This window comes from Oryctolagus cuniculus, chromosome 6 (genome assembly GCF_051225735.1).
Source record: "Oryctolagus cuniculus isolate XC-2025 breed Fujian yellow rabbit chromosome 6, ASM5122573v1, whole genome shotgun sequence".
Taxonomy (NCBI): domain Eukaryota; kingdom Metazoa; phylum Chordata; class Mammalia; order Lagomorpha; family Leporidae; genus Oryctolagus; species Oryctolagus cuniculus.
Window position 1 is genome coordinate 54,471,068 of NC_142872.1, and position 22,060 is coordinate 54,493,127.

General features: G+C 40.3%; 1 protein-coding gene, 1 long non-coding RNA gene and 1 other non-coding gene across 9 annotated transcripts in view; 1 reads left to right on the plus strand and 2 right to left on the minus strand.

The window, feature by feature from the left end:
• LOC138850057 (uncharacterized) overlaps positions 1-22,060 on the plus strand; it is a 1,261,171-nt gene that overhangs the window by 649,732 nt on the left and 589,379 nt on the right. The window lies entirely within an intron of this gene.
• Positions 18,633-19,027, minus strand: LOC149126142 (large ribosomal subunit protein uL16-like). The gene has a single exon (XM_089334644.1). It carries the CDS (start codon positions 18,993-18,995, stop codon positions 18,693-18,695), a length of 303 nt encoding a protein of 100 aa, XP_089190770.1. The 5' UTR covers positions 18,996-19,027; the 3' UTR covers positions 18,633-18,692.
• LOC127490855 (small nucleolar RNA SNORA70) lies at positions 19,058-19,192 on the minus strand. Its single transcript, XR_007919246.2, has one exon. It is a non-coding gene; the product is annotated as a small nucleolar RNA SNORA70 (small nucleolar RNA).

Sequence of the window (22,060 nt, forward strand, 5' to 3'; positions counted from 1 at the left end):
TTTCATAAAAATTTAAAAAAGAAGTTATTCAAACACTGTATCTGTTCAGCGAGCTGGTTGAGTGTGTTCTGTCACTCACCAGAAAGAATAAGACTCATCCCCGCTGAAAGTGGTGTGGGCAAATTTTATTAATTATGTATCTCTTTAGACTGGAAAGTGCTGAATACAGCTTCCTTGGAACAACCTCTGCTTTGTTACTCTGAATACTGAATTTTAAAGGGAAGTAAAGAGTAGCATAAAAGCATGCAGATTAAGCCAGCATAAATTTTATTGAAAGACCTAACCTCACTTTCCAAAACAAATGAATCAATCAGTATTGATGAAAATAGGTACAATGAGTAAATATTTTCACAAAGTGGGAAAAACCTGGACATCCTTCCCAAGGTAGCAAAGAGACTCATCCAGGATTAGGACCCTTTTTCTTCTAGGCATTTATGTGTGGAAAAATTAAAAATGCAAATAACAAGGATGTCCTTGGCTGTGTAAATGTTCCATCAGAAGTAATGAATTAAAAGTTACCAACGAACAATTATGATATTAATAATAAAGGAATATGTCTCCATTTTTTATATTTTAGAGGGAGAGCCTAGTACTATTTATTAGAACTGGTGACCAAATCTAGTAGATGTTGAGTAGTCCTTAATAGAATATATATTGGATTATGCCCTTGTCTTTTTTGAACAAATCCCAATTTTATATTCATAAAGGCTTGTAGTTAGGCAACAATCCTATTGTTCCTTGAAGCCTCATAATTTACTTAAAGTTGTAGCTGTGTCCTATGTTTCAGTGTACTCAAAAATGAGCCCACTGGCCTGTCATTCTTGGAAACAAATTTTGGATGGATGTCAGTACATTTGGTTTGAAAACAGAAATATGGCTTTAACTCCAAACCAACTGTGCTTTGTTATTCTTTAAGACCTACTTTGTAGAGCTCATGCTTTTGTTTGCCAGTATAAGCTAAGAGCTATTTCATATTTTCTATCTCTGGACATAGGTAGCAATGTTCCTGTAAGAATGTATAGGTGCAATTTGAGAGCAAAAATTTAACAATATATCCTTGGTGGGGTCTCTCCTGTGCCTTGATTAGATAGCTAGGAGAAGATTTAAACTGAAGTTGGAAAGAAAAGATAGGGATGGCTAATAGTCCAAGAGGATGTGGTTGAGTCACAAGGCCTAATTGTCTCCTCTGGTTCTGATACTTACTAGCTCTTTGACCTTAAGAAAAATACTAAATATTTTGGATTTCCTATTTCTTCATCTCATGTGAAAGGTCATGAATTTTCTCATGTTGTCTACATATGGGTGGTTATAAGAATCAAATGACCTGGAAGATTTTGAAATTTCGTCTTTAGAACTGATTAGAATTATTGTAGCATAGAGATTAGGAGAAAGGGTCTTAACATATTGTGCTACAGTTCTATGTTGGTTCCTGACTTAAGGCATGCATGAAATCTAATGTCTCATCTTATTCCTTATTGAAATGTAACTTTTTAAAAAAAGTATTTATTTATTTGAAAGTCAGAGTTACACAGAGAGAGGAGAGGAATAAAGAGAGAGAGAGGTCTTCCATCTGATGGCTCACTCCCCAATTGGCTGCAACGGCTGGAGCTGTGCCGATCTGAAGCCAGGAGCCAGGAGCCAGGAGCTTCTTCTGGATTCCACATGTGGGTGCAGGAGCCCAAGGACTTGGGCCATCTTGTACTGCTTTTCCAGGCCATAGCAGAGAGCTGGATCGGAAGTGGAGAAGCTGGGTCTCAAACCGGCGCCCATATGGGATGCTGGTGCCTCAGGCCAGGGCATTAACCTGCTGCACCACAGCGTCGGCCCCTTTGAACTGTAACTTTTAGAAAGCCTTAGATGTTGCATCTATAAAATGGGGTTCTTCTAATATGTTTTCCTGAAAAATGTTGAGCAGATTAAGTGGCAAGGAAAGAGAGTTACTTAGCAAATGGTAGGGCATAGTAGTAAGTGCACAGAAAATAGTTTCCACTGCTATTATTCCTCTTGCTGTTAAATTTATTAAAGGATTTCACCTTACTCACTCCTACACTCATTCTTTTTTTCTCATTTGCTGTATGCCTTGCCCCAAGGATTGCAATTTCATAACCAGCAGAGGCAAGTATGAAACGCTGGAGTATTTAGGGCTCAAGACCTACTAGATCTTTTTCATGTCAGTCAGTGGGAAGAGAGTGGGAGTGAAAAAACACCGCTGTTCACAAGGATCCATAAACACAACCTGTGAGCAAATCCCACTCCCTCAGTGGCTGCCTCTTTTGTAAATAAAGTTTCATTGGAACACAGCCATTTCCATTTCTTTCCATCTTGTCCATGGCTACCTTTATGTTATTACTGCACAGTAGTTGTAGTCTTTGTCTCACAAGACTAAAAGCATGAGCTCTCTGGCCTTTCACAGAAAAAGTCTGTGAATCTCTAAAGTTACGAAGATATTGCACTATTGGGTAGGTCACAGAAGCAGACATCATGAAATGGCTATCAGGTAAAGTCACAAACACTGAAGGGAAAGCACACTCAGAAATAAGGAAGATACTTATGAGCTGGTGGTTGTCTGTCAACCATGATCATCTATAACACCTCTCTGAAAATGAGTCCAGAGTGCAGTGTGTGAAAATCTGACAATGGATGCAGGCATTGTCAAGGAAATCTGTGCACAGTGAGAGCTCAGGGACATTTTATAATGTTTAGTTACACTTGGCCCTTTAGATCGTCTCTGTGATGATATGTATTCAGTATTTCCTAAGTGAGACTTTGTTTTTCTTTTATTTTTTCCTTTCATAATGAATAGAGTTGACCAGCTAAGGATTCTCTACTCTTGGCTTAAACTAATAATCACTGTGTTTTTTCTCACTTGTACCAACTTTATGAGATGTATTCTTTCTATCATTAAGAGGCCACCATAATAGTGTCCCAATGACAACACAAATATTTTTGCACAAGCACAGATAGTGATAATGTTTAAAGTGGATCAAGGCTTGATCACAGAGGTTACCCAAAATACTCATTATCAATTGATGTGTGAAACAACAGTCATTGGGGGGCCAGTGCTGTGGCATAGGGGGCTAAGCCCTTGCATGTGGCGCTGACATCCCATATGGGTGCTGGTTCATATCCCAGCTGCTCCTCTTGTAATCCAGTTCTCTACTATGGCCTGGGAAAGCAGTAGAAGACGGCCCTACTGTTTGGGCCCCTGCACCCATGTGGGAAACCCCGAAAAAGCTCCTGGCTCCTGGCTTCAGATCAGTCCAGCTTTCTCTCTGTCTCCCTCTCTCTGTCTATAACTCTACCTCTCAAATAAATAAATAAAATATTATAAAAGAGAAATAACAGTTATTGAATAGAATGGAAGTTAAAAGGCTATAATAAATAAGTGAATGTTTTTCAGAATTTAAAAACTTTTTTTTTATTTGAAGGGCACCTGTGTAAGAGTTTTGTTGGTTTTCAGGTGTTTCGAAGAGTGTTGAATGCAAGCTAATAAGCTATAATGCAGGCCGGCGCCGTGGCTCACTAGGCTAATCCTCCACCTTGCGGCGCCGGCACACCAGGCTCTAGTCCCGGTCAGGGCGCCGGATTCTGTCCTGGTTGCCCCTCTTCCAGGCCAGCTCTCTGCTGTGGCCAGGGAGTGCAGTGGAGGATGGCCCAAGTGCTTGGGCCCTGCACCCCATGGGAGACCAAGAGAAGCACCTGGCTTCTGCCTTCAGATCAGCGCGGTGCGCCGGCCACAGTGGCCATTGGAGGGTGAACCAACGGCAAAGGAAGACCTTTCTCTCTGTCTCTCTCTCTCACTGTCCACTCTGCCAGTCAAAAAAATTTAAAAAAAAAAAAGCTATAATGCATATAAAAGATATAATGGATAGTTAACACAATTACTGCATTCAGTTCAGATGCAGGGGAAGGTCTACCTGGCTGTGGGCTGAGCGATAAGGTAGATGTTGGGGAACACGTCTTTGAAGCCATCTAACCGAATTTTCATGGTCCCTCAGAAGCTTTCTCCCTGGAGGCTTTCGCACTGAAAAGAGTGAGCCACTGACAATGTTAGGTATAGATTTCTCTTCGCCTTTCCCAAACTGATTTATTTAACTGTACATTTCACTTCTCTAATTTTTTAAAGAATATTTTTATTTATTTGTAAGGAATGGTTGGGGCCAGCACTGTGGCATAATGGATAAATCTGCCGCCTGCAGATTGTGGCCATCTGGAGAGTGACCCAGTGGATGGAAGATCTCTCTCTAACCCTGCATTTTTTTTTTAAAGAATGGTCATAATTTTTTAAAAGATTTATTTATTTATTTGAAAGCCAGAGTTACACAGAGAGAGAGGGAGAGGCAGAGAGAGAGAGAAGTCTTCCATCTGCTGGTTTACTCCCTAATTAGCTGCAATTGGCTGCAACGGCCGGAGCTGCGCCTATCTGAAGCCAGGAGCTTTTTCCGGGTCACCCACACAGATGCAGGTGCCCAAGGACTTGGGCCATCTTCTACTGCTTTCCCAGGCCATAGCAGAGAGCTAGATCAGACATGGAGCAACCATGACTTGAACCAGTGCCCATATGGGATGCCGGCACTGCAGATGGCATCTTTACCCGCTATGCCACAGTGCTGGTCCCCACTTCTCTAATTTGGGGACATATCTTTTAGTTCCTATCTCTAATCCTGTGTTACTTCTGAAATTCTGATTCTTTCTGAAGCTTTCCATTTCTGTCTCATTGGATGGGGCTTGAAAGAAGTTGCTGGATATTTGTTAATTTATTTCACTTAAATTGTATTAGCAAAACTCCAACCATGGTGTTTTATATTAGAGTAGATGGACTGAATTTGCCCAGTTTGCTCCTTTGTTTCTATCAGGAATTTATTTCAGGTTTGTATCAGGGATTGTCACAAATGCCCATATCTAGATACCCCCACTCCAAGTTTGTTAAGTTTATAGGACAAATTCTGGGGATCAAAGAGGAGAAGATAGTGTTTAAATAGCCTCATCTGTCCATTATCACCAGATAACATGCAATAGCATGACAGGAGAGGGATGCCAAGAACAAGACCTGCAGGAGCAATTGTGAAGTCACTCCCCTCCCACCTCGGAATCAAAGGGCACCTTGAGATCGTCTTTGAGCGGCAGTCTGGGCTGGTGTCCAATACTGTCAACCCGCAGTCAGACACAGCTGCAGAGTCTCCTAAAAAAAGACTTCTGTGCCAACATATTTTTTAAGAAAATAAAACAAATAGGATGATATCCATTTATGGATATGCATATTTTTTTGAAACAATTCAGTGAGAAAGTCTAGCTGTGAAGGCTTTAGCCTATTTGACCCCAGGAAGACGTGTGAGCAGGCCGAGTCCCATGTGACAATCAGAGACAAGTCTGTTGACTACAATTTTTATTATACCATGGTCACCAGAAGCTGTCAGTCAGTGGGAGACAACATAGAAGAGGAGGATAAAGGACTAATTCTGAAATGAGTTTAATTAAATCTCTAGAACCAACTGAGTTGGAAAGGGAATCAAGTTTCCCTTCAGCTTGACCTTCCTTGTAGACCCCTTGTTGCAGGCACCTTTGCCTCATTTTGTTAGATGAAATAATATTGGAAGTGGAAAGGCCAAGAAACTGGTCCCCCCTCAAACATCCAGAATGAGGCAGAGTCCAGTTCTGAGCCTTGATTTGTCTGTTTCTACAGACAACCTATCTCTATTAGACCATCTGATGCTACAGTGCAGGAGAAAAGGAGAGAAGCTGGAATCCGGCTGCTGCTTGAGAATGACTTTCAGCTTCCTCACATAAACAAATGAGTCTAGGCAAGTAACATATCCCTGATATACTTCACCTTCCTGATTTGTAAAATGGGAGCAGTAATCAGTCATTGTGTTTGCTTAGGGTTGCGTTAGTCTGCATATATGAATCACCTTATACATATTACTAAGTGGGTGCTGTTGCCATTACAGCCTATTTTCTTCCTAATTGTAACCTTTCTTTCTTGACAAAGATAAATACTTAAAAAGATATTTGTTTCCACAGATTTCTGAACAATCAAAATATTCAGATTTGCCTTGGCTTATGGGGATAGTTGCATGCACACATTTTTATAAATACATGTGTGTTTCTATCAATTTATAAAATCAAGAATTAATTTTAGAAATAGTCACTCCACTTAGACTAAGCTCCATTTTCTTTTGCCAGATTAAAGCAAAATCTACATGAGAATGGCTTCCAGTGTTTGAAGAAATGAAACTATTCAGAAGTTTACATAGGGAAGCAATTTGCTTGGATTGAATAAGGAAATACATAAGTATGTAAAACCCTTTCTCTGTAAATGCTGCTTTTAATTAGGAACGGAGCTCGGAAAGAAATCCTAGTTATTATATCCACAAACTGAACTGAGGCGCCTATTTTAATTGGAACAGAAAGAACTAAAATGCAGAAGACTTATCAAGGAAATTTAAACTAAAAAAAGCCCTGGTTCATAGAAAACAATATTTTATGGCCCTTTTCTTTACCCCAGTGCCAGGACTGACATAATCCCCTTGTCAGAGAAGACGGATAGCAGACGTTGGGGATTCTGTGGCGCGTTGAGGTCATCCTTTCCACATCAGATCACTCTCTCCTGTGACTGATCGTGAAGAAAATCAACATTCCTCTGATTCCTCAGTTGCGACATATACAATGTGTTTTGCCCCTCTTTCTCAGTCCTCTTTTCTGTTCTTGCCATTCTTACTGGTTTTATTTGTAGCCTTTTCATTCTTCTTCTCAGACACTTGTCTCACTTTGACACCTGAACCCAAGAAGCTTTGCCTTCTTGTCATCTTTTTCCTTCCTTTGGCCCTTCTCTGGGGGGAAGGGACCCATTTCCATCATTCTGTCTGCAGCACTGGACTTGGGTCAATGGTATTCTGCAGAGGGCTGTGCCAGGGATGACTTCCCCTTCAGCTCATGGGAGCCTTGGCAGAGCTAAGAGCACTACCCTTCCTCCACACAGGCACCTCCAGTGCCATAGCATATGGCAGAATGGAGTAATGGTCTTTCTACAGGAGGAAGAGAATGGTCCCATAACTGTTAATTCTACTGTCTAGTCACCTATCACTGGGGCTCATCAGGATTTAAATGACTGTTTCCCAAAATACTCCAAGTTGTTGTGGAATTAAATGAGGTGTAGGCTTAAGAGTGGCAGCAGTGGTGATGGTGGTGGCGGGAACACAGTAGCAGTGGTGAAGCAGCAGTAGGCTGCTGTAGAGTCAATACTGAGTTTTTATTGAATACTTACTACATGCTAGGCTCTATTCTAACTGCCTTTTTAAAAGACTTGCTTTTATTTATATGAAAGACAGAGTTACACAGAGAAGGATGGATAGACAGAGAGATCTTGCATCCACTGGTTCACTCTCTAAATGGCTAAGTGGCAAGGGCTCTGAAAGGTTGAAGCCAGGAGCCCACAAGCCTCCTCTGGGTCTCCGAGCCAGGTGCAGGGGCTCAAATACTTGGGCCGTCTTCTGCTGCTTTCCCAGGTATATTATCAGGGAGCTGGATTAAAAGTGGAGCAGCTGACATGAACCAGTACCCACGTGGATGCCAGTGTTGCAGGCTGTGACTTTACCCATTGTACTACAATGCCGGCTCCTCTAAGTGTCTTATGTGCATCTTCTCCTTGAAACCTTATAAGAATCTGATAGAAAGAACTATGAATGCAAGTTGAGTATTCCTTATTCAAATTGTTTGGAACCAGAAGTGTTTCACATTGCCTATGCTTTTGAATTTGAGAATATTTGACAATCCATAATGAGAGGTCTTGAGGGAGGGTCCCAGATCTCAGCACGAAATTCATTTAGGTTTCAGATGTGCATTATCCACATGGCTTGAAGGTACTATTGCTTAATATTTTTAATGTACATATATTTTGACTGTGACCCACCACATGAGGTCAGGTGTAGAATTTTCCACCTGTGGCATGTGGTCACTCAAAAAGTTCTGGATTTCAAATTTTGAGATTAGGTATGCTCAATCTTTATACTTGGCAAAGAAACTGGGACCAAGAGAAGTGAAACCATTTGCCTAAGATTACAGAGATGGCATGTATTAGGACAGGAATTTAAAATTAAATTTCTTTTATTCCAAAAGTGAAGCTGTTTTCTATGATTCATAGTATCTTCATGATATTACATATATTTGCCCAAATGATAAGAAAATTCTGAAGAATTGAGATTCTTATCACTAGATCTTTCTCACTCCAGAGTCCTCCTTTTTAAACACCATATAATGTGGTCTTTAGTAAAATGAACAGGTTCTAGTATCACATGAGGATATCACATACTGGAGAGGAAGGAGGCAAAATCTGTGTCTAGTGTCATACATTTGGAGGCCATATGTGTCCAGTATTTCTGAGAAAGATGGCATTTACTCAGCCAACCCTGCCGTCACTATCCTACCTGGATATAACTTCACAGTTCTCAGTTGTTTCTCTGCATTTTCACTAAGCAAATTTCTGATTTTTATTTAAATGGATCCCTCTCTTGGGAAAAAATGTGCTGACCAGCTATTTCAAATATTGGTCCCTGTAGACATTATATTTTCCATTATTCATTATTTATTTAACTGGCTGACACCAATTAATTATGAGTTTAGGGTAGCTTGAGATGTTTGTGTTTTCCCTCCTCTAGGAATTAATCATTTCCAGATATATTGATGATTGAAAACATAGATATTTAGAAGAATCATAGACAGCAAAATAGTTTTTGATATTACATGTGCTGCTTTACAGTTATCACCTTGCATTTTATTAAATGCTCTTACATATAGAATGTTTATTTGGATAGTCTGTTACTACCTGTCTCACATTACACTGTTAGCAGCACATGAGTAGCACTATGCTTCCCTTTATTCACCAAGGAACTCCCAGTAGCCAGCACTGAACATGATATATGGTAGGTTCTACATAAATATTCTCTGAATAAGTGAAAACTCTTGTATGATCCTCACTACAAGTATTTGATTGAAGGACAGAAGATGACATTATTTCTATTTCACAGATGAGCCAACTAGAGCAGATGCAAGTTAAGTAATTTGGTCATGACTTAAGATAATTGGTCAATTACTAATTGCATGATATTTAAGTTCTTATTTATCTTTTGTACTATAATAAACGATCATGAATAGCTCATGGGGCCTTGTGCTGAGGAAACTTCTAAGAGTCATCTTTACAAAAGAAAAATACAAAGATGCAAATGGAAAATCAAGTACAAAGTCTGGGAAAACATACAAACAAGTAAGAGGCACTGAACCTAAACATTTGTTTAGTTCATGTTTTATCTACTTCTGATTGTGCAAACTTTTCTTATGTTCCAAAGATTTATTTTCTTTTGTTTGTTTGTTTGGAAGGCAGAGCAACAGAGAGAGCAAGAGAAAGGGAAAGAGATCTATCCACCATTTCACCCCCTAGATAGCTTCACTGCACAGTACTGGCCTAGGCCAAAGCCAGAGGTCAGAATTCCATGCTGGTCTCCCACACGGGTGGCATGGGCCCATGTACATGGGCCATCATCCACTATCTTACCAGGACCATTAGCAGGAAGCTGGATTGAAGGTGGAGCAACATGGACTCCAACCAGCCTTCTGCTGTGGGATGCTGCCATTGCCAGCTGCGATTTTACTTGCTGAGCTACGACACTAGTCACTCTCATTTGTTCTAATAATCATTCGCTCAGACCTCTCCAGACTCTGAGAGAAATGTTTATTTTTTAATAGAATTCTTGCATAAGTTACCTTCTTGCGGTAATGGCAGATTATTTTGTCCTGATTCACCTCCTTAAGACAGAGCATTGGATGCAGAATAATCAAGCCAAGATTCTCTGTGACTGAGACCTCTCCTGTGATTTCACTGAATAAATTTAATGGTGAATCTGACTTAGTTGCATAGCAGTTGGGGAAAGATATTAAGAAGAGAGCCTTGAGGTGGTTGGAATTGTGTCAGTGGAGGTCCTTGCAGAGTAGAGCAGGAAGCATGTGTAGAGAACTGAGGAGCAGAGAGAAAGTTAATGCTATTGAGCTGTGGGTCACCTAGAAATGAATAATGCAGGATGAGACTGGAAGCTGGGTTTTGTTTTCGGTATGGACAGCCTTACAGATGGACTAGAATGTTTATACCTTAGGTAGGAAGTTATACATTTTTGAGTTAGGAGAAGCTATGATTAAAAACTCTATCTCAAGAGTACAAACTTCATAATATTGCTAAGATACAATATATTAGCTGTACATATTAATTATGGAAACAAAAAGGGAGAATATCTTGAAAAATCAAAAATGCTATCTTTATTGTTCCACTGAGGGAGATGACACCTATATTAGCTGCCACACAGTTTACCCCTTTTTGCTGACAAAGCTGTTGATGTGCCACCTGTTCTGTCTCATCTAAAACTCTTCCCCAGTCTCCTGAAACTTCCTTTGCCCATCTTCTGCGAGGCACTGAAAGTTCAGTCCCATATCCCTATTTTATCTCTGTCTGTATTTTTATCTGGTCTTGTCACTTTAAGTGTCATCACAGTGTTCTGGACTCTCCAAATCCATATCTGTAGCCTTACCTTGCCCCAAGTCTTAGAACCATTTAATCAGGAACTCTAGCTACATATCTAACACAACTTTCAACATCAGTAAATGGATATTAGAAACTGAATTCATCCCCGTATATCTGCTCTAGCCTAAGCACACATCTCCCAGTTTTCCCTTTTAGAGAAAGCAAATTTAAGCCCATTTGAGGTCCTCAAGATCTAAAACCTAACTTCACCTGGATTCATTTTTCCTCTACACCTCACACACGACTCATCAATCATATTCTATATAAAAATATAAAAGGTGTATTCCAATGATTCTGGAAACAGAGAAGGTGGCAGCAGGGCTAGCAGAGTTTATTTTTTTTTCTTTAAAATTTGTTTATTTGAAAGGTAGAGGTAGAGGTAGGGGAAGAGGTGGGGTAGGAGTAGGGGTAGAGGTAGAGGTAGAGGTAGAGGTAGGGAGAGAGAAAGAGAGAGAGAGATGGATCTTCTATCTGTTGGTTCACTCTCCAAATGGCCACAACAGACTGAAATGCCATCCAAGTCTCCCACATGCATGGCAGAGGCCCAAGCATTTGGACCATCTTCTGCTGCTTTCCCAGGTGCAATAGCAGGGAGCCGTATTGGAAGTGGAGCAGTCAGGACCCAAACCAGAACCCATTTGGGTTGCCAGCATTGCAATGTTTTAACTCAGTGTGCCACAACACCAGCCTATAGCAGAGATTTTGCATCTAATGAGCTACCATGTAAAAACAGATAAAAATGGAGAAAACTTCAAATCTGTGGTCAATATTTCCAATAAAATTAGTAGGTGATATTTTTAATTTGGGACATGCTCAGGCTGACTTGCCCCAAGTGGTGGAGTTGGAAGCATACCAGGGGATTCCAATTCAATCCCATCGAGGTGGCATGTACCAATGCCATCTCACTGTTCCAGGTGATCAGTTTCAGTTCACAGTTGGTCATGGTGAAGGGACTGGGAGTCAAAGGGAACACATAGACAAGTCTAGTACCTGCTAACGCTAACCGATGGAGTAAATAAAGGGGAGAGTGATCCAACATGGGAAGTGAGATACTCAGCAGACTCATAGAATGGCAGATGTCCTAAATAGCACTCTGGCCTCAGAATCAGCCCTAAAGGCATTCGGAGCTGGCTGAAAAGCTCATGAGAGTATTTCAGGCATGGAAAGCCAAGACACTCTGGCAAAAGATCTCTGCGAGTGAGATCCCAGTGGAAAGAACAGGTCATCAAAGAAGGAGGTACCTTTCTCTGAAGGGAGGAGAGAACCTCCACTTTGACTATGACCTTGTCTAAACAAGATAAGAGTCGGAGAACTCAGAGGGCTTCCATAGCCTTGGAAACTCATGACTGGTGCATAGGGAGATTACTGATGCCATAGACAGGAGTGTCAATTGGTAAAGTCAACAACAGGAGTCACTGTGCACTTACTCCTCATGTAGGATCTCTATCCTTAATGTGCTGTACATTGAGATTTAATGCTATAACGAGTACTCAAACAATATATTTCACTTTGTGTTTCTATGGGGGTGCAAACTGTTGAAATCCTTACTTAATGCATACTAAACTGATCCTCTGTAAAAAAAAAAAAAAAAAAGAAAAAGAAAAAAAAAATTATCAATTCCCAACTTGACTCTCACTGGGATTAAACATGACAATAGGTCTGCTCTGATTTCATCATCATTTAAAAAAATCATCTATTATTTTTCACTTTATGTTTCTGTGTGGGAGCAAACTGTTGAAATCCATACTTAATGTATACTAAGCTGATCTTCTGTATATTAAGATAATCGAAAATGAATCATGATGTGAATGGAAGGGGAGAGGGAGTGGGAAAGGGGAGGGTTGTGGGTGGGAGGGACGGTATGGGGGGGAAGCCATTGTAATCCATAAGTCGTACTTTGGAAAATTATATGCATTAAATAAAAGTTTAAAAAAAATAAAATAAAATAAAATTAGTAGGTGATATTTTCTAATTTCCAAAGTACAATTCACAGTGTATGTTATATTTTAAAATTTTCATTTGTTTATTTGAGAGAGAGAACCAGCTCCATCTCTCCTTGGCTTATTCATTCCCCAGATGGCCACAACAGCCCCAACTGAGGCTGAAGCAGGGAGCCTGAAACTCAGTTTAGGTCTCCCATGGAGGTAGCAGGAACCAAATTATTGGAGTAGTCATGACTGACTCCTGGGAAGTGTGTTAGCAAGAAGCTGAAACCAGGAGTTAGAGGCAGGGACAGAACATTGACAGTCCAATGTGAGATATGTGCAACTTAACCAATGTCTTAACCACTAGGCTGAACGCTGCTCCTCCCATACTGTGTATTTCATTAAGATATTACTTCCAATAAAATAAGCCAGAGCTGCTTACATGGATTCTGTTAGATCTAGGGAATAAGTAGGCAAATCGGGCCAGGCACATTTTGTTATTCCAGATGTCAATAAAGTTAACAAAGACTACTTTAGATCTATAGCTATCTATAGCTAGTCTGAAGTTATAGAACAAGGATGTTTCAATTTGAACCTCATTGAAGTTACTATTTTAATACCTGAAAATATGATAAATCTATCATCTAAACTCCTGAGTTGAAAATGATCTGTTTCCTTCAATTAATGCTACTCCCTTCTTGCCAAAAATGGGAGAACACTCACTGTTTCCCACAAAGCTGTTTATAGACCCTCTATTGTCATCCTTCTTTAGCTTCTATAATTATTTATTTCAAATGTATATACAGTGAAAATATAGAGAGAGTAAAAATCACTTTTTAAAACATATTTCTATGAACATTAACAAATGCATAAAGTCATGTAAGGACTACTGTAGTCAACATACAGAGCAATGCTATCAACCAAAAATGCTTGTTTGGTTCTACTTCTTCATGTTCCTGGATGCCAAGTTATTTGTTATTCATTCCTCTAGTTTTCCTTTTTATGAAATGTTATGTAAATTAAAGCACCCAGCTTTTATCATTGTGACTGATTGATTTGTGATGGATATACATTGTATACATCAGTTATTCTTTATTATTGCTAGGTGGTATTACATTTTTGAATATTCATAGTTTACCCATTCACCACTTAAAAGACTATTTGAACTGTTTTAGATTAAGTGATAATGAGTAAAATTACTTTAAGTATTCACTTATACGTTTTAGTATCAACAAATGTTTTTACTTGCTTTGAGTAAATACCTTACAACAAGATTATTAGGTTACAAGTGAATGGTTAACTATATGAGAAACTGCCAAATACTTTTTCAGATTGGCTAAATCACCATAATATTTTAAAAACTTTAAAATTAACATTTTTCTATTTGGAAGATGATAGGAAAAATCCCATTATCATCAAATCTGGTCTATGAATGGAAAAAAATCAGACATTTATTACAACTTTCCAGTATGAATCCCTGGGTAGGCAAATAGCACATGAGAGAAAGTATTTATAATAAATGAAATCAAATGATATAATATCACAATTTTGCAAACTCTAATGAATTAGCAACTAGTATCACAAAAAGAGAAACAGAAACATAATGTGCCTCTGATGAAACACCACAAAACCAGAAATAATGTTGGTAAAGGATTCTGCACAAGTCTGATAAAGCTTGTGCATCTGGTCACCAGCTTTAGGAATACGGAGGACAGAGGAACACCAGGGTTCAATGGCATCCGTCTATACCCTCAGCAAAAGACATTTCAAGAAAATATATACATCAAATATACCAGATCCTTCATCAGATAAAATGTAAAGGAGAGGGAAAGCTGTAGACCAAAAGGGTGTTTAAAGGCATATTGATTTTAAGAAAGAAATGAGCTTGATCCAACAGTGATGTCTAGGGATACCCATTGAGTGATAAATGTATTTTACAAAAAGGAGGAAGGAAGCAAGGATAGGGGCTGGCATTATGAGGCAGTGAGTAAAGCAAATACTTGTGGAGCTGACTTCCCATATTGCAATGCTGGTTCCAGGCCCGAATGCTCCTCTTCCAATCCAACTTCTTGCTAATGTGTATAGGAAGATAGCTAAAGATGGCCAAAATGCTTGGTCCCTTGCCACGCATGTGGGAGACCTGGATGTAGTACCTGACTCCTGACTTTGGCCTGGGCCAGTCCTTGCTTTTGTGGTTATTTGGGAAGTATATCAGCAGATAGAAGATTTTTCCCTCTTCCTCTCCCTGTCTCTGTCCTCTCTGTCACTTTGCCTTTTGCATAAATAAATGAATTCTTTTTTAAAAAGGGTAAAAGTGAGAATAGTGCTTATTTGGGGAGACAAAAGGGATTTTGCTGAGTGTGGGGCTTAGGGGAGGCTTCTGATGCCACTGACCAAGTTGTATGAATGTACTTCAAAATGTTCATAGACAATGGAATTAAAAGGTAAGATTATGTTATTGCAAAGAAAACTTCAAATCCATGCCAAGATTTTGTGATACACATTTCCCATGAACTCTTTGAAGACCCCATGCATTTCTATTTGAGGGTGACAGATTGCTTTACAATAATGCTTTAAGCTGTATGGTTATTCTGTATGGTTTCCTGTATCTGTGGTTTGTTTACAATAATATAATTTTAAAATAATAAACTATTACCAGGTATACTCTACCTTAGTTCCAGTATCCTTTTCTTTCTAAATACCTGTCTCAGTCTCCTACTTCTGCTCTTGTCCCCTGTAGTCCCTTCTCTACACTGAGTGCAAGTCATCTCGTAAGATGTATTTAAGGTAGCATTGCTCTACTTTTTTTTTTTTTTTTTTTTGACAGGCAGAGTGGACAATGAGAGAGAGAGACAGAGAGAAAGGTCTTCCTTTGCCGTTGGTTCACCCTCCAATGGCCTCAGCGGCTGGTGCGCTGCGGCCGGCGCACAGCGCTGATCCAATGGCAGGAGCCAGGTACTTACCCTGGTCTCCCATGGGGTGCAGGGCCCAAGTACTTGGGCCATCCTCCACTGCACTCCCTGGCCACAGCAGAGGGCTGGCCTGGAAGAGGGGCAACCGGGACAGAATCCGGCACCCCGACCGGGACTAGAACCAGGTATGCTGGCGCTGCTAGGCGGAGGATTAGCCTAGTGAGCCGCGGCACCGGCTCAACATTGCTCTACTTTTAAAAATCCTTCAGTGGCTTCCAGCTGCAGTGTGAAGAAAAGTTTATCCCCTTAGAAGGTCCTGTAAGTTGACCTTACCTTTCCGTGTGTCCTCAACCCTTATTCCACTCAATTTTTACCTTGACTCAGTTTCTCCTCATCCCAGAGCTTGTCACTTGCTGTCCTCCTCCCTCCAGAGACTGCATGGCAGCTCCATCATCTCCTGTCTCACAAAGGCTGCTCTGAAAGCCCCAGTTATCCTCTCTCCCATCCCCTTATCCTTTCTCCCACCACTCTGTTGATGGTCATGGCGCATTTCATGTTCTGTTGGAAACTGGCTGACTGATCATCACTTTGTTTCTGTATCCTACTTCCTGGTCTTTTCCTACCAGATCATAAGCTTCTTGAAGGCAGACTGTCTCATAATTGTTGTATCTCTATCAAAAATGAAAAGCTCAGCAGTTAGTATGTATGCAAATATTTTATAAAAAATGTCTATTAATGATTCAACACATCAGTGAATGACTAAATATGTGAACAACTGTGCTGCCAGTGACACCTTATACCCTCATTCTACAATTCAGCTGACAATCCCACACAACTCTGCCTGAATCACAAAAGGACCGACTCCTGCTCAACATGCTGTGTCGGGTGGCAGCGGGGCTGTCTGAGGTTCAGATGCATGGTTTATTACATTGTTGAAACTGGAACCATCTGGTGTCATCCATTTTTACCCAATGCTGATGCCTCCTCTTCCTCCTCCTCTTCCTTTTCCTCATCCTCCTCCTCCTTCTTCTTATTATTTTGGTAATACTCAAGTTCCCTGTTCCTGATTGAAACCAAAGACTACAAGACTGAGATCTAAGTGGCTTCAGGTTGGAGAGGAGAAGGATGTTAGCCTTATACTGGAGATACAAGACACAAAGAGTAACAAGACGAAGGGCGTGAGAAAAGCTGGAAGCCACCATGTGATGTAAAAACAAAAGAAGGTGATCTGAGAACAGAGGTTTCTAGGCTTCTGGAACATAACTCTTTTTTTCTTTTTTAAAAGATTTATTTATTTATTTGAAAGGAAGAGTTAGAGAGAGACAGGGAGAGGCAGAGAGAGAGAAAGAGAGAGAGAGAGACCTTCCACCCACTGGTTCACTCCACAAATGGTTACAATGGCAGCAAGGAATCAAGAGATCCATCCAGGTATCTCATGTGGGTTGCAAGGGCCCAAGCACTTGGTTCATCTTCTGCTGGTTTCCCAGGCACATTAGCAGGGAGCTGAATTGGAAGTGGAGCAGCCAGGATCCAAACCAGTGCCCATATGAGATGCCAACACTACAGGAAGTGGCTTAACTCGCTGTACCACAGGGCCAGCCCCTGGAACATCACTCTTTACATGGTAGGAGAATAAAGAAGGGCTAGAAAAGGAGGATTTAGAAATGTAAGATGAAGAATCACATGTGCCTTGCTGCCATAGTTCACTCAGGAAATGTATTCAAGAACAGCCTGGTACAACAGTAGGAGTCTACACAAAGCTCTAGTAGGATAAAGCCTGAAAATGAAATGCTGGTTTTAGAATTTGAGAAGACCTGGGTGACCCTGGGAGGGCAGTTTCCAGAGCAGTGCAGAGGTGGAAAGTTGAGAAAGAAAATAAAGCAGTCTATTATTTTGTTCATCCTGTGTTGCAAGATTGCCTTCAGCATGCCATCAAAAACAAGACACAAGATGGGATGTGTTAAGTATCAGATCAAATGCATCATCTTCAAGGTTATTTGTGGAATGAATGAATGAACAAAATCAAAGACATTTTGGAAGAAATTGAAGGAAAGGCCCTCAGAAATTGACAGAACCAGATCGAATGTCAGTAGATACGTGTTGAGCAAGATTTTATTGTGATCCATACATGTCTCCATCCTAATCATCAAAAACTAGCTTGTGAAAGTGATCAGGGTACATTCGGGGGAAGACAGAAGCATCAGCGGATGTCCACATTAGAATGAATGCTTCCTCAAAATGAGCTCAGAATCTACTTTGTGCATGGATTTCTAGCTCCAGCAATTAGTTGTTGTATTTGCAAATAAAGCATTTTCTACAAAGCACATTTCCATCTACATAACAAAGCTCAATAACGTGCTTTATTCCCTGCTGGCCACTATTACAGTTCTATTTTTTAATCAGCAGATGTTCACTTATTTCTAACTAGGTATAAACATGGCATTGAATGATATCATTGTGGTTCATAGATGTGTGCCTTGCTTATCTAAGGTTTAACACCCTTCTCTTTTCTCTTCTGAGAAGTAAACAACATGCAAAGTACCGAAGTGCAGAACATTTGGTATAAGGTGGATACATTAGTTTGCATAATGGATTAAAACTTAGAAAAGTAAAAGTGATGCTCACCACCCCCACCAAGAGAAATCTGCTCTTCACTATTGAGATGCCTACAAGGGATTTGGCATTTCTGTAATTCTTGCCTTTACTGAAAATATGAATATGGTCTAGTGAATTGAAAAGAAAACTTTCTATAATGCTTATAGGAAAATCAAATACAAAATTTAGGATAAAAACATCAAAGAAAATAGATGTCTCCTTTTATCTCTAGTCACAAGAAAACACTTCAAAGAAAATCAGACTACTCTCTTTTCATTTCACTGCATAAGGTTTCCATGGATGACTCTTACACACATCATTCCAGCCATGTCTGTACATGATATGACATACTTGATGGGCATTTCATTCAGGAAACATCCTCTCAGTACACACTATAGATGTTGAGGCATTTTTTTTTTGAACTTCTGCCTTCTCCATATTTTCACACATTGCCTATCTTACATAAAATTTTTGCACATATTTCTAAGTTGTTATATTCTTGGGTAAATTTATGCCTAGAAAATGAGCTACAATAAAATTGGGATCACATTACTGTCTCAAACCTGTACTCCTCTTCCTTTTTAATCCATTCTACATAAATACATTACCTTCTACTTGGTTATATACTACATGATATTTTTTTTTATAGGAACCAGGCTTTATTATCAATGATTACAGAGCACAGGAGAGTCAGGCTCATGAGTGGAGGGCCCGCCACTTATCCAGGGGACCACGATTGGGGATGTACTTGACCCCGCAGCTGTCTGGGATGAGCCGCTTCTCTGCCACCATGTCTTCAAATTCATCCGCGTTAAACTTGGTAAAGCCCCACTTCTTTGAGATGTGGATCTTCTGGCGGCCAGGGAACTTGAACTTGGCCCTGCGTAGGGCCTCAACCACATGTTCCTTGTCCTGCAGCTTGGTGCGGACGGACATGATGACTTGGCCAATGTGAACTCTGGCTACTGTGCCTTGGGGCTTTCCAAAAGCACCCCGCATACCTGTCTGCAGCCTAGATTAACAACAGCATGAGGTCAGAGGCACGAATGTCCACTGCGCAGGGCTGTCTCCTAGGTCCCTTAGGGCAACCCATACAAACAATAGGTTGCATACACTACCAAGGAGGCTGCTGTTTGCAGCCATTGCATACCAGGCCCCCGTGAAGAAAGAAAGCTGGTCGGCTTAATTAGCTGCAGGTATGCTACATGATACTAATATAAATGTTCAGATTTCAATTAATATGCCATGTTTGCTGTAGAAGGGGAAAATATTTTTTCTTGTGATCTTCACACTCAGACACAGAACATTCTGTGGCTAGATGTGTGGGAATTCTTCCCTATATGTCAAATAATTCTCCATTGGATGCCAATTATGTATCCAATAATTCCATTCAATTCTGATGCTGTCAAGGGCTCGGTCCCATAAGAATAGTCCTACTTCAGACTCCATTGGTGCATCTTAGGTTGTCACCTGAGTGCAAACCCAGGTTACCACACCTATTTACTAGGTGGCTCACAAAACTTAGGGAAACATTTCCGCTTATCAGTTTCTTATACAGGATATTACACAAGATACAGATAGAGGCCCCTCTGGGGTGCCACCCCCCCCTTGCACCTCCATGTTTTTGGTAACCCCAAATCTCATCAGATCTGGTAGTTCAGAGTTTTTAAAGAGCTTAACCTTTAGCCCTCTATTCTTTCATGGAGTTGAGGCTGAAAGTTTGAGAGCTCTAATCCTTTAATCATTTGGCCTTTCTGAAGACTGGTCCCATCCTGTGGCTCCCTGGGGACCCTACTCTATGTCACCTTATTGGTATAAACTCACCTGCTCTTAAAGGGCCTCCTTATGTATTATGAAAGATACTTTTATTCCTCAGGAAGTTCCAAGGGGTTTAGGAGCTCTTTGTCAGTAATGGGGGACAAGTATATTGTACCACACCTATGAACATCATCCTTGAGCTCATTGTATGAAATCCTGGGGATGATTCTAAAGGCATTACTCTGAGATCTATGTTTCTCAGCATTGAGTATGTTCAGCTATTTTTTAATGAATAACTCTTCAGGCCAGATGCTATTCCAAGTACTTTACCCTGCTTAGACTTCCCAGCATTCTCTCATCCCCGTTTTACAGATGAGGAAACTGACACACATATTTCTTAAATAATTCACACGTAACACACGGTTGATTTGAGACTAAGATCCCGGGAAGATAGACCCCATAACCACTACACTATGTGCTATACCTGAGAATGTTTTTTCTAAATGCCGATTCTGGGGCCACTAGTGATTGAATTATCCTTCTTGGCTAAGGCCCAAGAATTTATGTGGCTTGCTATTTGCTTGCTTGTTTAACAAGTACCCTCAGGGTTGCTAACCTGATACAACAATTTCACGTGTTGCCTTCTATAAGGGAAACAGCAGCTTGAGTTAAATCCTTTTCTTCCTGCACTCACGATTTCATTTGACACTGGCATTTATTTATGCATAGGAAAAGTAAGGAATTTATGTTACTTGTGTGTGTTTTTGAATGTCAGGAAGGTCTCCTGTGCTTCTCTGTCCCTGTGATTTAATATGAACCTCACTTGTTTTTCTTCACCTCCTCTGCTTACTTTGAAAATGCCACCTTTTGTCTTAGAATTGCAGAAACACTGATTTATTTTTTGTGAGTTCAAGGTAAATGAATCATTAGAAAACAAGCATTGGAAACAGCCTTTCCAGTAGCATTTGTCAGAGTAGAGAAGTCCCTAAGAAAGGAGTGGGAGGAGGCAAAGGGGCTGCCAGATGCTGCCCTAAAATGTGGACTGAACAGCCCAGAAGGGGGCTGTAGACGCTCTGGCTTCCTGGTCCTGCCTAAGGCTGGCTGAGTCGCTGGTGACAGGGGCATGTGGTTTTAAAACCTTATCACTCAGCTTCAGGTATTACTCCTCCTTAGACCCAACATCTCTGGATGACATTCCCTCTTTGTCAGTAATTCATTTATAGATTGTGCTGCTTGTGAATTTCATTACATAAACTCTTTAGGCAAATGGGATGTAAAGTAGGCTGAATTGGAGAAGCATTTCAGTATTGATCATGCTGGGGCTATGTATAGTAAGGAAGTTAAAAATCTTCCCATCACATCAAATGCTGTTGAATCAGCCAGGAGAGAAGCCTGAACACAAAGATTCTGACTACAGTTCCTTTGCATTTAGCACCTCTACGAAATGGCAAGTGAAAGAAGCGGAATGTAACTACTCAAGCATTTCTATTTTAGCTGGTTCAAAGCCACAGTTGATTCTGAAGTTTGACAGCTATAGTGTTTCTCACCTAAAGTAATTAGCAGTAACAGTACCTAAAAGCTAAAGCTCTTGCAAAAGGAGCTACCATGCTGCTCTTGGATAGCTACCTCCAGCCAGTTATAAACCAGTTCCATTTCAGTCCCGGTTAAATTTTTAGTGCACTGCTTTAAAAGAAAGAGTCTAATTGTTCCAGTCACTATAATTTGAAACAATTGACTCTGGTGTTACATCATAGCTTTTGCAGTCCCAAATAGGAAGGACATTTGTAGCATTACAGTAAATAAAGCATTCCACCCCCAAGTTGAAAGTGTTCTCCTCCTGCCCCTGGGAGTATTAGTGTCTGGCTATGGTTTTGAAAAGAAACGTTACCTCTGCTCCAGCATGTTTCCAAGTCTTTTTCACTGTAATGAATAAAGGGAAGGAATTAAATGGCATTTAGTCATCGCAGAGGTCAAAAGGAATATTATAATTCCAGAAAACTTCACTCTGCAGCTCAAACCCTTCATTGTTTCCGCTTGGCAGCTTTACCAGGGAGGGCAATTTGTAAGACTGAATTACAGCATTGAACATGCATTAGACACAATGGGCTTGCTATTGTCAAATTATTTATGCCACTTATGCATTTGAGCAGTTTGACCATAAAGAGCAAATATTCCAAGATTTTTGTAAAAGGACAGATTCTGCCATCATGAAACTCTTTGTTGGTTTCTTACACTCAAACCCAAATGTTTGATTACGTGATAAAGGGTGTATTAATGATGGAGAATCAGGAAGGCAAATTCTACTT

Bases quoted from the DNA above. Each gene is read 5' to 3' on its own strand.
- LOC149126142 (XM_089334644.1), bottom strand. From the start codon at position 18,995: ATGCGGGGTGCTTTTGGAAAGCCCCAAGGCACAGTAGCCAGAGTTCAC.